Here is a 15,943-nt window from a genome sequence, read left to right as displayed (position 1 = left end):
CCAAGGACATTGGATGTCGTTGATAACGGGATTACATCATTAGGAGAATGATGTGATGGACAAGACCCAATCCTAAGCGTAGCACAAGATCGTGTAGTTCGTTTGCTAGAGATTTTCTAATGTCAAGTATAATTTTCTTAGACCATGAGATTGTGCAACTCCCGGATACCGTAGGAGTGCTTTGGGTGTATCAAACGTCACAACGTAACTGGTTGGCTATAAAGGTGCACTACAGGTATCTCTGAAGGTGTTTGTTGGGTTGGCACGAATCGAGACTGGGATTTGTCACTCCGTATGATGGAGAGGTATCTCTGGGCCCACTCGGTAATGCATCATCATAATGAGATCAGTGTGACTAAGGAGTTAGCCATGGGATCATGCGTTACGGAACGAGTAAAGAGACTTGCCGGTAACAATATTGAACGAGGTATGGGGATACCGATGATCGAATCTCGGGCAAGTAACATACCGATGGACAAAGGGGATTGTATACGGGATTGAATGAATCCCCGACGTCATGGTTCAATCGATGAGATCATCGTGGAACATGTGGGAGACAACATGGGTATTCAGATCCCGCTGTTGGTTATTGGCCGGAGAGATGTCTCGGTCATGTCTACATGGTTACCGAACCCGTAGGGTCTACACACTTAAGGTTCGGTGATGCTAGAGTTGTTATGGGAAATAGTATGTGGTTACCGAAGGTTGTTCGGAGTCCCGGATGAAATCCCGGACGTCACTAGGAGTTCCGGAATGGTCCAGAGGTGACGATTTATATATGGGAAGTCCAGTTTCATCCGCCGGAATGGTTTCGGGGCTTACCGGTATGTACTGGGACCACCGAAAGGTGTCCGGGGGTCCACCGGGTGGGGCCACCTGCCCCAGAGGACTTAATGGGCTGAATATGGGAGGGAACCAGGCCCCTAGTGGGCTGGTGCACCCGCCAAGGGCCCAAGGTGCCTAGGGTTTGGAAACCCTATGGGAGGGGGCGCCTCCCACCTTGCTTGGGGGGCAAGTCACCCCCTCCTGGCCGCCCCCCCCCCCCTATAGATGCATCTAGGGGGGCCGGGCCCCTCTCCCCTTCACCCTATAAATAGAGGGGGCGTGGGAGGGCAGCTGCACCCCCTTCCCTGGCGCAGCCCTTCCCCCTTCCAACACCTCCTCCTCCTCCATAGTGCTTGGCGAAGCCCTGCAGGAGAACCGCAAGCTCCACCACCACGCCATCGTGCTGCTGGATCTCCCTCAACTTCTCCTCTCCCCTTGCTGGATCAAGAAGGAGGAGACGTCCCCGGGCTGTATGTGTGTTGAACGCGGAGGCGCCATCCGTTCAGCGATTGGATCGGATCTTTTGCGATTTGAATCACCGCGAGTATGACTCCATCAACCGCATTCTTGTAACGCGTCCGCATAGCGATCTTCAAGGGTATGAAGATGCACTCCCTCTCTCTCGTTGTTAGCATCTCCTAGATTGATATTGGTGACAAGTAGGAATTTTTTCTGAATTATTACTACGTTCCCCAACATCGGACCCACCACCAACTCGCCGCCAGATGGCGGTACCGGCAGCGCTTCAGGCTGGTTGCCCTGTGCATCGGCAGTCGGCACATGCAGGGGTACGTCCGCCTCCGAGACGACGGGGTCCCCTCCCCTCTCCAGGGCCGGCTGGTCAACACCAGCCCCTCGAGTTGGCACCTGGACCTCCGGCACCACTGGCCGCGAGATGCCTCTTCCTCCTACGCCTAGGCGGCCGCATCCGCCTGCTCCTTGGCCGCCGCATCGGCCTCCGCTTGTGCCGCCTCGACCGCCTCCGCCTTCTCCTTACCCGCGGCCTCCCTCTCCTCTTGCGCCTCCCGCATATTCTTCTCCGTCACCTCCTAGAGGGCGGCAAGAGGGTCCATGCGGCAGGGGTCTGCGGAGCCGTCTACCGCCCTAATCACCGAGCCAGACGGGGCTCGCGACAAGAAAGGCGGAGCTCTACACACCGAAGAAAAAGGAAATAAGAAGATTGCAAGAAAAGAAGAAAAGCAAACTCAAAGCAAAATGCAAAAAAGATCAAGGCACTTACGCGGACACCAGCAAGAGCCGCTTTGGGCCCTTCTAGAGCAGGGACGCTTGGTCGCGGTGGCCGAGGTCTTGGTCATGTTGGGCCGACTATCGAACAACCCGGCATCCGCCCGGCGCTTCGGCGCGCCACCTACTGCAGTCAACGCATCCAAGGAGCCGGCGCCCGTCATGTCGGTGCCAAGGGTGCGGCGTGGCTCGTCATCCTCCTCCTCGTTGTTCGGCCACTCCCCAAAGCCGCCTGCCGCAGAGCCGCCTGCTCCCTTCCCGCCGCCTCCTGCGGCGTCATCCTCCTCCATGGCGGCCACCCCCAGCTCGGGGTCGTCCACATCGCTCTTCGGCTGGTCCGCCAGGTAACGATGACCTGGGGCCAGTGCGTCAGCGGCCGTCTGGCCCGGGAAGAGCTGCATCTCGGCCGGTTGGTCAGGCGGCAAGAAGAAATCCGGACAAACAAAGAAAAAGAGAACTAGAAGGCTTACCGCATGCGGCGGGTTAGCGCGGCTGTACGGCTCCTTGCCGAACTGCCAATTCATCTCTGAGAGCTTGCATCCGGAGAATAAGTTCACCAGCCGGACCACCTCCACGTCCGGTAGCACTTTGGTGCACATCCGGCATGGGTTTTGGTGCCCGCTCATGTTGCTGATTATGTGGGGTCGGGCTTGAAGAGGCAGCACACGGCGCTCCACGAAGGCAGCCAACAGATCCGAGGCCCTGAGGCCCTCCGACTCCGTCATCTCCTGGAGCCGGGTGAGAGCGGTGGAGGAGGCGGCCGATAGATTCTTCAGCCGAAACTTCCAGTTGGTGCGGGGTTCAGCAGGCGGACTACATAAGCCGATAGGTTGACGTAGTCCCACGTCGAGTGGATGTTCTCGATGTAGAAGTACGAATTTTTCCACAGCTCGGTCGACTGCAGCAAGGCGAGAACCGGGAAGCAGACCCCGGAGCCCGAGCGCCGCACCGCGATGCAGGCCCCACATTGGGTCACCTTGTCCTTGGCGGCGGTGCCAAGCTTGAGGTAGAAAAGCTCCCCCCACAGCTCGAGCGACGGGAGCACGCCAACATACCCCTCGCAGAGGGTGACGTATGCGGAGAGCAGCACCACCGTGTTCGGTGTCAGATGGTGGGGCTGCACACCATAGAAGTCAAGGAACGAGCGGAGGAACCCGCCCGCCGGCAGGCCGAAGCCGCGGAGGAAGTGCGACTGGAAGACGACGCGCTCGCCGTTCGCCGGCGCCGGCGAGATCTCCGCCTTGAGAGGAACACGCACCTTCACGAGCGACACGCGGGGAAGCCGTCGCGTTTGGCGGAGGAACGCCAGATGGTCGTCGTGGACGTTGGAGCCGTCCCAGTCGCCTGAGCGGCCGCCGCGCGCCATGGGCTTGGTTGCTTGGTGGCGGTGCAAGGACGAAGATGCGACGATGCGGAGGAGTCCGGCGATGGTGGGCTGCGGCTGTGCTCTGGCGGCAAGAGAGGGCACGGCGGCAGCAAGAGAAGAAGAAGAAGAGAAGGATGAAGAGCGAGGAGGGCGCGCGTGCGTTCTGCCGCCCCTCCTCCCCTACTTATAGGCCCGCGGCGGCGGAGCCGAGGGGGCAAGACATGGGGGAACGTGGTATTAACTGCGCCCACTTCCCCCACGACCCTGCTTTTCCCGCACCATGAAGGCGAGTAGTTAACGCGCTTGAGAAGCGCAACCGTCCACCTCGGCCGCAGCGCATCCGCACGTGTGCCGAGGCCCTGTAGTGGCGGGCCCAGGCCTGTGACGACGTCCCGTCACGCACGTGGGCTGGCAGGCCGGCCTGGCCTGCTGACACCGCATGACGGACAAGCAACGGCGGCAAGCCTAACTCAGCCGATTCGCCACCTAGCTTCTACCCCGACGATTCAAATTCATCTGGCGGTCGGCTGCTCCTTAGCCGCCTCCTAACAGTCGGCATCTCTAGAAGATGGACGAAGCAAGATAACCAAGTTACTCAGAGGAGGAAGTTGTTGAGGCTCCTCGATTTCGGCCGTGGCGCCCCACCAGTTTCGGGGACTACTGTCGGAGTAAATGACCATGGGTAGCCTCATCAGCCCCCCATGGTATTTCAAGACATCGGGGCTAGCTGCGCCCCTCACGCCTCACGGACAAACGGCTAGCTTCTTGGGTCGGCTGGTCCAAGAGGCCGGCTGCCGGAAGACGGCAAGATGCCAGAAGACGGCCTCGAGGGGGCCGACTCCTAGCAGGCGGCCCCTCGCCACCTCAAAGTTTGCCCCCACTTAACCACGACGAGACGGGGTGTGGCTACAGTGCAGCCTGCCGCCCCCGAATCCAGGGCAGCGCGTGGCTGTAGTGCGGGTGTACTAAGCGGACACCCCTCGCCCGACGCGGCACTGTTGCCACGTGATCCATGACATCATCTACGTCAGAGGGAGCCACACTCCCACGATGGGCGGTCGGTACGGCCCACAGGTGGCGGGCCCTACCTGTCCGCGAGCCACCAAAAGGCGGTGGGTCCCCAGCAGACGGCGTCAAGGGTGGGTTGGTTCCTAACAGGCGGCCCTCCCTCCCTCGAAGTCTATGCGCCATTAACCATATGAGATAGGGTGTGGCTACAATGAGCGCCTGCCAGGCGGCGGGACTGTAGCCACGCTCCCCCCGACAAAGCCTCCGTCATCACAAGTGAGGCAACAGTATAAAGCAGTCAACAGGACCCGCAAACGGCGGGCCCTACCTGTCGGCCGAGATCACGACAGCCGGCGGAGAAGCCGGCGCCCAGAGACACTGACCCCTGGGAGGCAGACCTATATAAACCCCCAGGCATCCCCATGCAAGGGGTTCAGAACCTTGGCCATCCTACACACACCCATAGAAGGAGAAGTTAGGGCTACCCTTGCTCTTCTTCCTTCTCTAGCCGAAACAGCTCAAGGAGCAATCTTGTAGCTACTCTATTGACAATAGTCATCATGCGGAGACCCCGCAGAGCAGGACTAGGGGTATTATCTCCACGGAGAGCCCCGAACCTGAGTAAGATTCGCAGGCGTATGCGGTCTCGCTCACTCCCGCTTCTAGAGCCCGGCGACGTACTCTTGTCCCCATCCATGGCATATGTCGCTAGATATCCCCGACAGCGCAGGAAGTTTGATAGCCTCCTATCTCTTCCACCGACTTGCAGTTCTGTCCAATGACACAAACAATTGCTCTGAATGATGTATTCTCTCAGTATGGCACTATTAAAGATATTAACCTGCTTAGACCCTGTTTAGTGTTAGATATGTGGTTTACGTTGATTAGAAATCCCCCTCTGATTGATGGATTCATTGAACCGTCAATGTAATATATCATTCCGTGACACAGATCAAAAGGATATGGTTTCATGAAGTTCTCTTTAGAAAATGAAGTATATGTGACACCGGAGAAGATGAGCTGTGAGGTAAGGCAAATGTAAATAATTTAAATAGCTTGCTCCTACTACACAACCTACATTTCGCACCTTATCGTCCTTCGAAGCCCACACACTTGAGGTTCAAACTTGAATCAGCTTCAAGCGCATTAAACTCAAGAATAAATATGCAGTTCTCCCTTACTATTGCACTCCTTGCGCAAATTAAAATCCCTTCACTTCTATTACTCTGGAGTATATGGGTTTATGCAAACTAACTTCAACTTTAATGTCTTCGTATATTTACCAAATTTCCTATCATTCTACCGGAAAATTGGATGAGTGTAGCAATGTGCACAATCATGAGGCAAAGAGTTGCGCATTCGGATAAGCCGGAGTTAGTCGTACGATAAAATAGTAGATATGTCATTGGATTAGATAACATTAAATATTAAGATGTTAGGTGTTTTTAAGAACAACCTTTATTCATATAAAATTATAAATAGAGAGTAACTCTGTTTTGTTTTTTTTAACCAGCGTTACCTTGCATATTTTATTTTATTTTTGAAATGATACCTTGCATATTTCCATTTGCTTATGTTTATGTATCTCCTCTTAATTATTTATATCCTCATTGGATGTGCTGCAACTTAACCTCTGCTTTTACTCCCTTTTTTTGAAATAACTTTACTTTGTTGGCCTGATGGCCATTGACTTAGAAGTGAGCTACACGGGAGAGAACAAACATGACATGACAATTAACCATTTTGAAAAGGCAATGGAGCTCCAACCAAGCTATGTGACGGCGTGAACGACCTACGTATGAGTAGAGAAAGAAACCTCAAGTAAGCCATCAACGCATTCTTGATGTACCACTCCTTCATTCGGACAACAAGGTTAGGAGGCCAAACCAACACGACTTACAGCCATTGTTAATATGATTAAGACGGTTCTGTTAGAAGGGAGAGAGGGATTGGTGGAATAGTTATTGTATTGCTTGAGCATGTGCATATATATAGGAGTACATGGTTATCTTGGAGTATAAGGCAAGCCAGAATAATTCCTAGTCTATCCTATGTTTCCATTCTAATCAATATACTCAACATCCCCCTGCAGTCACAACGGTAGCGACGCAGACGGTGAGGCCGGAGAAGAATCCGAAGGCAATCCAACGGACACCCCCCCCCCCCCACACACACACACAGTCGTAACGGTCGACGCGTCGCGGAAGTCGTGGCTGGAGTAGAAACCGATAAGGTTGCTCAAGCAAGGCGGTAGCCCTTTGTGCCGTTTGTCGATGTAGCCGAGAGCGTGGGTGATGGAGCCGTGGTCGAGGTAGCCATGCGAAGAATGCCGTGGTCGGTGTCGAGTCGGGGTGGCCGGTGTCGAGGAAGTCGCCGTGGAGCCGCGGGCGCAAGGGGGCGCAGTGGTGTCGAAGTAGTGGTGCGCCGGGAAGAAAATGATGTTGACGATGCGTCGCGTCGGGTGTGCCAAACCCGGGGACACGTCGTAGACGAAGGCACGCGTCGGTGTTGTCAGCACCGAGCATGCGTAGACGGACGAAGACGAAGTTGACGAAGCGCCACACCAGGCTTGCCAGGCCCGGAAACACGTCGTGGACGAAGGCACGTGGTGGTGTTGCCAGCACTGGGCATGCGTAGGCTGGGACCTGCACAAGTTGTACGCCATGTCGAAGGAGTCGGAGAAGCCAGCAGAGAAGGACTCGACGACGGTTGCGGCGCCAATCGGCGCAGGGCTGATGTCGCCCGCGGTTGTCGGAGTAGACGAAGTGGTCAGGGTAGATGACGGCGACGCTGGCGACGGGCTGGTGCTGAACGAAGACGAAGGAGGTGGATGGGCGGCGGCGGCTACGGGGGTAGCGGCCGCGGCGGCCAAAGAAGAGCGGCGACGGCAAGGGTTTAGGATCGATTAGGCTGATACCATATTAGAAGGGCGAGGGGGATTGATGGAATAGTTGTTGTATTGCTTGAGCCTCGTGGTCATATATACAGGAGTACATGGTCATCTTGAAGTACAAGGCAAGTTAGAATAATTCCTAGTCTATCCTATGTTTCCATTCTAATCAATATACTCAACAGGTTCCATTGAAATTAGGAAAATTGAGCGTCCACTTGTTTATATGATTAAGACGGTTAGTTGAGTGTCAATTTTATGCTGAGATCACATTATCCTCAGTTTTTCGCGTAAACCTGATGACAAATGCTGCATGCCAGAGTTTTTGTAAACACGACAACAAGAGATGTATGCCAGGTGTAACTGTAAACCCTCATAGAATCTTTGTATGTTACACTACAATATAGATTCCTTTTGCATGCCAGCAACAATGTCAGAAATGCATTGGGATTGTTTAAGTTATAAATGTTGTCTAGAATTTCTGAAGTATTTGTACTGCATATTTTTATTTTCTCAAATACTGCTAATGTCTTTCCTCAAAAAAATGATAATTTTAGATGCCCTGACGTAAGATTTTGTGAGATTAGCATTTTTAGGAGTTAAAAGACGCCATGATTAGAAACAAATTATGTACCCATTAACCATCCCAGTTCAAATCCTATATGCCTGATACCAGAATTTGAACCAACTACTCCTCTGTTCCTAAATATAAGTTTTTTTAGAGATTCACTATAAAGACTACATTTGCGTGTATATAGACGTCTTTTAGAGTATAGATTCACTAATTTTGCTCTGTATGTAGTCTATAGTAGAATCTCTAGAAAGTCTTATATTTAGGAACAGAGGGAGTACAAATCAAGTAACCAACTACGGGTCCCCCTACCACAAACCCTAGCCTCTTGTCATTTGGGGCGTCTGCGTCGTCCTCCCCCTAGGGCGACTTGGGCGGAGCCAGAAACCTAGCCGCCGCCGCCGCAAACTCCCTCCTCCTCTCCCTCCGCCGCCGCCGGAGGACGCTGTCGGGCTAAGCCCGGGGGCCGACGACGATGACGGGGAATCTCCTCTCTCGCGCGTCTCCGGGGTGGGGCGGACCCCAAGGCGTGTGGTGGCGCGATCGATCTGGGATTTGTGGCGCGGCGGATGGCTGCAGGCGGCGGGAGGCCGGCCCGTCCTTGGACGGTGACGGCTTGGCGCGACGGAGGCCAGGGCTGCGGGCGCTACGGATGGCCCTTCGGGCGGCGGCGGCGGATGGCTTGGCTGCGGTGGCGTGCATGCTGCCTTCAGATCGGCGACGGCGGCGTGGAGGGCCTGGTGGTCTCGTCGGCGGCACCTCCGATCAGATCTGTTCTGACAGACGCAGCCGACGGTGGTGGTCATCTCTTCCGTCAGAGGTGGTCAGCCTGAGGCTGGGTGTTCGGATCTCGGGATCCGTCATCTGGCACCAGCTGCGAGTCGGGGAGACGTAGTTGCCGGTGAAAACCGAGCTGACGGCGGGCGATGGCGGCGTTCCACGTCGTTACCTTGATGAAGGCATCATCATGTGACTACCGTCGACCCACTCGTATTGCTCCGAGGGAAACCCTAGGATCTGGTGTTTCAGACCGGACGATGGCGGCACTGCAGTGTCGTTTCTCTCTTGGGAGCATTGTTTTGTGAAGCAGCGCTGGAAGTCAGAGGCAGGAGGTGGAGCGGCTTCATCTTGCACGGAGCTTCGGTGGAGATGTCAAGTCATTCCTGACCGACAGGTGCTACGCTTGGTCATGCCTGGTCGGCAGGTGCTACGCACGACAGATCCACCAAGGGCTTCAAGCTGTGTCGGCTGGTGGTACTTGGCAGCATGGCGCTGAGGTGTATCAGTGGCGACCGCGACGTGTTGAGCTGTTTGCGCGCAGGGAGGAGGTGTCCTTGGGCGCCGTGGTGGCGTCGACGATAGCTGGACCGAGTAAGGTTGATGCATTAGTACAGTTCTGAAGATGGAGCGGTGGCAGTTGGCGGCGGCGACCTCTGAGAGCACGCTGAACCAGTGTGTGCCCCAGACCCGGCAAATGGCTAGGTTGGGGTCTCAGGTCTTAGATGTTAGGCTTGGCTGCGGTGTCTGTTTGGTATTTAGCCCAGGCTATCTGCGCCCCTTTATCAACTGGATAGGTGTAGCGATAGTTTGTTGCTTAGACGGCGACCTTAGTCTTACTGTTGTATGACTTTGTAAGGTCTTGTGAGAATAATTAATAAAGTGGCAGTATGCATCGCCCAGATGCAGAGGCCGGGGGTCATTCTCCTTTTTTTTAAAAAGTAACCAACTACAAATCAAGTAGATCTGGGAAAAAACGCAATGCACTACTTTCTTGCAATTCAATCGGATTTCTCCCTTCAATTACAAATCATTATTTTGAAAAATGAAAGAGGTATGCATAAGCTAAACGGAAGCACAATACTTCAAATCATTGCAAACAAATGTATATATAAGTTATTTTATATCCTTAGCAACTAAGACAAAATAGATGGGCGCGCCAACGCGCGCCATCATTGATCTAGTTTACGTTAAAAAAAACTACACAGATCCTATAACCCCGACCTAAGGGAGTACTAGTAATTGTGTTTTGCCCGTCTGAACCTGCACATCCCTTCTAACAAAAATAGTTTAACCCCATCACTTCTTTAGGTGAGTAACCAATATAACTCCGCAAGGCCAAAAATAACGATAAAATAGTGTGATGCACATGATGACAAAAGACATGTCATCACGGAATCCAGTGAGCAAGACCGCCGTAATGCTTAACGACATGTTGGGGCCCTGGATTACTTGCAAAAAATGGTCGATGCCATGGCGATCCACTACCTCCCTACCCATAGTTACCGACATCCTTCAACAACTTATAATACTGGTCCATTATTTGAGGCACTCAAATTCCTAATGAAAACTTGTGGAGGAAGCTTTAGTGAAATTTGTGAGTAAGCTGTAAAGGAAAGCTCCTCTCTGCCGGTGGGAGACTAGTCATTATCAACTTAATGTCAGTTAAAAGGTTATGTACATGCTTTCCTTTTACAAACTCCAAAAGGAGTCCTGCATATGATGGACTATTTTATATTCAAAATTTCCTGGCAAACTCTCGGTGAAATGACATAGATATGCCAAATGAGGTGTCATTTGTCATCCAAAAGACCATGGCGTTCTTGTCATTCAAGAGCTTGAGGTTAAAAACATTGCCCTCCTTATTCAATGGCTCTTCAAACTTCTTACCGAGGATAGTCTATGACGAAACCTCATCTGAAACAAGTATCTAAGCTCGAAAACCCTCTCTCATGTTACCGAGGATTCACGTTTTTGAGTTGGTCGTTGCAAAGAACTATTTCTTTCATTCAAATCTTTCTTCGTTGAGGACGGCTTTAAGATTTGGTTCCGCGAGGATGAGAGACCAGGTAATGCTACTCTTCAAGAACAATACACAACCTTATACTATACTGTTAGTAAACAAGAGTTATACAATTGCACAAGTGATGATCTTATCCCTCTAATGTGTCATTCTAGCGAGATTTGATTGGACCATGTTTTGCGACATGGAATGTCCTACTGGGGTGGTTAGCACTTGTCCACTTCTCGCACTTTTGTCTTTTTAACATGCATGCATTCATGTAAATAGAGGAAGGGAGAGGGCACGTGAGAGAATGAGAGATGGCATTCGATTCTAACACTAAAAATTTAACATTCATCTGTTAGTCACTCCATAAATAAAATTTTAAAATGCAGTTTGTGAAGCATCTAATTATACGAATTTGGTACTACAGATATTAATACTCTTTTAAAATTGATCAAACATGCATAAATTTGACCTCTGAAAAAAATACACCTTGTATTTTGAAACGGATGGAGTAATATGTACTGTAAGTCAGTTGCCTGGCTGCGTGTAACCTAGGTCCATAACTAATCTCCCCTTGCCAAGGCTTGAACGGACCCAAACTTCCAAGCATTACGCGCCAACGTGGTTGTTAATCTTGTTGATCTGCCAGGCACACGGGATGTTCGTTACTCTGCTGAAATCATGCACCAACAGGTAATGCGGCGGCTACTTCCTACTCTGAACAACTAAACTCAGTAGATCGCCCAACGTCCCACAGCAAACACACCAACCGTGTCGATCACCAACCCAAAAGGCCATGCATGCACGGCGTCACGGCCGTTTGGTGGCCAGATCGCAGAACGCACATAATTAAGAGCGCGCGGCCTCCTCACTGAGAGATCAGCACCTCCATCAGCATCGCTCATCCGATCCCCGACCGCACGAGGTAGCGCGCGCTCTCACTGGCCATGGCCGGCGTCTTGCCGAGGTTTGGCCCCTTCGGCCCGCTGCCGGCCTACGATGAGTTCGGGATCAAGGAGACGAGGCCCCGCCTCCCCGGCGGGCGGACCGGCGGCTACGACCTGGTCGAGAGGATGGAGTACCTCTACGTGCGCGTCGTCAAGGCGCGGGAGCTCAAGTGGAGCGGCGGCGAGTTCGACCCGCTGGCGGAGGTGAAGCTCGGGAGCTACTCCTGCGCCACGCGCCACATCGAGAAGACCGCGGGCCCCGAGTGGAACGACGTGTTCGCCTTCTCCAGGGAGCGCCTGCAGGCGTCCTTCCTGGAGGTGTTCGTCCGCGGCCGGGGCTTCGCCCAGGACGAGTACGTCGGGCGCGCGCGCTTCGACCTGGGCGACGTGCCGGTGCGCGTGCCCCCCGACAGCGCGCTCGCGCCCATGTGGCACCACGTCTTCGACGGGAACGCGGGGCGCTGCGGGGAGGTGATGGTGGCCCTGTGGATCGGCACGCAGGCCGACGAGTGCTTCCCGCTGGCCGTGCACGCGGACGCCGCCTTCGCCGTGGACGCCAAGCTCGCCGCGCACATCCGGTGCAAGCAGTACACGGTGCCGCGGCTGTGGTACGTGCGCGTCAACGTCATCGAGGCCCGCGACGTCGCCTTCGCGGACAAGGCCCGCGTCGGCGAGCTCTTCGTGCGGTCGCGCCTCTCCACGCAGGTGCTCCGGACCAAGACGTGCGTGTCCCGCCTGCCGTCCTACGGCTGGAATGAGGACCACCTGTTCGTCGCCGCCGAGCCGTTCGAGGACCACCTCATCATCTCCGTCGAGGACCGCGTCAAGGTCGACAAGGAGGAGGTCATTGGCCACGTCCACATCCCATTCACCGACTTCGAACGCCGGTGGGACACACGCCCGATTCGCCCAAGGTGGTATAATTTGGTGCAACCAGAAGGAGCCACGAAAATCGACAAGTTCTCTTGCAAGGTCTGCGTCCGGCTCTGCCTGGAAGGCGGATACAGGGTCCTGTCGGAGCCTATCCACTACCTGAGCGACGTCCGGCCGGCGGCCAGGGAGCTCTGGCATGGGCGGCCTCCCATTGGCCTCGTGGAGCTCGGCATCCACAATGCCTTCGGCCTCAGTGCTCTGCGTGCGCGCAACGGTCGGGGCTCCTGCGACGCCTACTGCGTGGCCAAATACGGCAGCAAGTGGTTCCGCACGCAGACGGTGATCGACAGCCTCGCGCCGCGGTTCCACCAGCAGTGCTTCTGGGAGGTGCACGACCACTGCACCGTGCTCACCGTCGCCGTCTTCCACAACTGCCAGATCGGCGAGAAGGGCGGCCTCGCCTCCGGCGACCCCGTCAAGGACGTCCTCCTCGGCAAGGTGCGCATCCGGCTCTCGACGCTCGAGACCGGCCGCATCCACACGCACGCGTACCCGCTCATATCCCTCCACGCCGGCGGCATCAAGAAGATGGGGGAGCTCCATCTGGCCGTGCGCTTCTCGACCACGTCCACGCTGGGCCTGCTCCAGACGTACTCGCAGCCGCACCTGCCGCCGATGCACTACCACTGCCCGCTGTCCGTGGTGCAGCAGGAGAGGCTGCGGCGGGAGGCGGTGGCGGTCATCGCGCACCGGCTGGGGCGGATGGACCTGCCGCTGCGCCGGGAGTGCGTCGAGCACCTCTGCGAGGCGCACGGGCACCGGTGGAGCATGCGGCGCAGCAAGGCCCACTTCTTCCGCATCATGTCCGCGCTCGCGCCGCTGTTCGCCGCGATCAAGTGGTTCGTCGACGTCTGCCACTGGAGGAACCCGGTGACCACGGTCGCCGTGCACATCATCTACGCCATGCTCGTGTGCTGCCCCAACCTCATCCTGCCCACCTTCTTCCTCTACAAGTTCTGCCTGGGCCTGTGGAACTACCGGTGCCGGCCGAGGCATCCGTGGCACGTGGACACGAAGGTGTCGCACGCCGTGACGGCGCACCTGGACGAGCTCGACGAGGAGTTCGACGAGTTCCCGACGGCGCGGCCCCACGAGGTGGTGCGCATGCGGTACGACAGGCTGAGGAGCCTCGGGGGCCGGATACAGGAGATGGTCGGCGACGTGGCGTCGCACGTCGAGCGCGCGCGGTGCGTGATGACGTGGAGGGACCCCCGCGCCACGACCATGTACCTGCTCGTCTGCTTGTGCCTTGCCGTGGTCACGTTCGTCGCGCCGTTCCAGGCGGTGGCGCTGCTGTCCGGGTTCTACCTGATGCGCCACCCGAGCCTCCGGCAGAGGCTGCCCGACGTGCCGGCCAACTTCTTCCGGCGCCTGCCCTGCAAGGTGGATTGCCTGCTTTGACTAGAGCACATTTTGGTTTGGTGCTGCTGTACTGCTGTTACTTGATGTAAACTCAAGAAATTTGATTCCCTTGCCGTTATTGTTATTTTCTTTAAAGAGCAATGCTACATCCATGTAATGATTTACCTCAATTTACGAAGAGATCTGACGTGGGAGTGTTTGATTGGATTAAAGGGGAGGGTGAGGCCCATCCCACCTGAAATCAGCAGGGCTTGTTTAAATTAGTTGGAAGCTTACATAACAGGTACGTAGGAGTTCGTAGGTTTAGGATTTTCGCTTTTTAAAGATCCAGCATCTTGTTGGCATCCATTGATAGGAGAATAGCATGAAATAAGGGGTGATCCATTGATCAAGGTTAGCGAAAATTAATGCATCATCGGTATAAAATGTTGACCCTCATCTTCACGCAGTGGCTGGGCAACTGCTCCAGCATGTCGTGCTCACCCGCCGTCACCAGCAGACAATGCAGCAGGTCGATCGGAAGGATGAAAAGTAATGTCAAGAGGGGAACCCCTTGTCGCATCCCTCGCATGTGTTGGACCGGGTTGCCAGGTGATCCGTTGAGCGGGCATGCCGAATAAGCAATGGAGAGCAGTAGGGCAATCCAATCGCGTCACCATGCGCTGAAGCCCATGGGTTGCAGAGGCTGTAAAGTATATTCCCAGGAGACTGAATGGAAAGCCTAGGGATGTCTAATTTGAAGAGAAGCACCGTTTTTCTATGCCTATGAAGTGATCTGAATCAGTTCTGAACATACATGGTACTATCATGAGCGCACTTATTAGATTTTTGGAATGCACTCTGTGCAGACGGGATGAGATCATCCAGCATCCATGCCAGGTGGATTGACAATATTGTGAAGGTCAACTTGGTGATGGAATTAATCAAACTGATGGATCGAAAGTGTCACAGCTCCGCGGCGCCGGCAACAAGGCAATTAGCGCAGAGTTGAGGGCCTGGAAGTCACCACCTGTGAGATGGTAGAAACCGTCCAAAACATCCATCAGGTCAGCCTTGATTATGCTCCAACATGGCCGGTAGAAGCAGCCAAGGAAGCTGTCTGGCCCCGGCGCCTTTTCCACCAACGAGACCTGAACATCAGCCCAAACCTCAGCTTTAGAGAAAGAGGCGTCAAGGCCGTCATTGTTGACCACTCGGATGCGCAGGTTAGACTAGTTGAGGGTGCAATCACGTTGATGCTTGGATCCCCGCAGGTTTGATAAGTGCTCATAAATCAAAGCATCTTTTTCAGAGTGTGTTGTCTCCGTTCTGCTATGAGTCTGGATTATATGGTCTATAAGACTACTAATAACTCATGCGCCATATATATGGCATTCAAATTTGTTTTAGAGGATCCCTCATGTTTTTTTAGTTGTGCGCAGACTCATAGTCGACCTACATAATAGCCTATGTAAGTTTATCTCTATTTTTTTTCTAATTTGCATCAACTCAATGTTCATACTTCTAACCGGAGGCATTGTTGAATTCGAACAACATTGAAATACACAATTCTTATGTAGGGGCGGGCAAAATGTATCGCCTCTCACATATATTTAGTGACTATAGTTATACGGAAATATTGATCCCAAATGATAAGTGTCACACATGTGACACGAAAAACTCCAGGCTTGACGTTTTTTACAACTAAAGTTGTCATAGGAAAAGAAAAAATAAACCCAAAAAAACTAAAACTTGTCATCCGAAAAGAAAATTGCCGCCCTTGATAACTAAAGTTACCATCATCGCGTCACTAAACTTGCCATAAAAACGTTCGAAGTTGTCATGTGTTCGTGCCACACATGTGGCACTGTAGGATCGAAAGTATGTCTAGAGGGGGGGTGATGAGACTACTTGACCAAATAAAAATCTAACATTTTCCCAATTTTAAGTCTTGGCAGATTGTAGCAACTTAGCACTAGTCAAGCAATCAACCTACACATGTAAGTCTAAGAGTATAGCAGCGGAATGTAAA

At 53.7% G+C, this 15,943-nt stretch overlaps 1 protein-coding gene across 1 annotated transcript; it reads left to right on the top strand.

The window, feature by feature from the left end:
- The first annotated feature begins 11,452 nt into the window (after positions 1 to 11,452).
- LOC123134322 (FT-interacting protein 3-like) lies at positions 11,453 to 14,102 on the top strand. The gene has a single exon (XM_044553593.1). The coding sequence runs from the start codon at positions 11,638 to 11,640 to the stop codon at positions 13,969 to 13,971; it is 2,334 nt and encodes a 777-aa protein (XP_044409528.1). The 5' UTR covers positions 11,453 to 11,637; the 3' UTR covers positions 13,972 to 14,102.
- The last annotated feature ends 1,841 nt before the right edge of the window (positions 14,103 to 15,943 follow it).

This window comes from Triticum aestivum, chromosome 6B (assembly GCF_018294505.1).
Source record: "Triticum aestivum cultivar Chinese Spring chromosome 6B, IWGSC CS RefSeq v2.1, whole genome shotgun sequence".
In the NCBI taxonomy this organism is placed as follows: Eukaryota; Viridiplantae; Streptophyta; class Magnoliopsida; order Poales; family Poaceae; genus Triticum; species Triticum aestivum.
The sequence above is the reverse complement of the archived record's forward strand: the minus strand, read 5'-3'. Positions and strand labels throughout refer to the sequence as shown.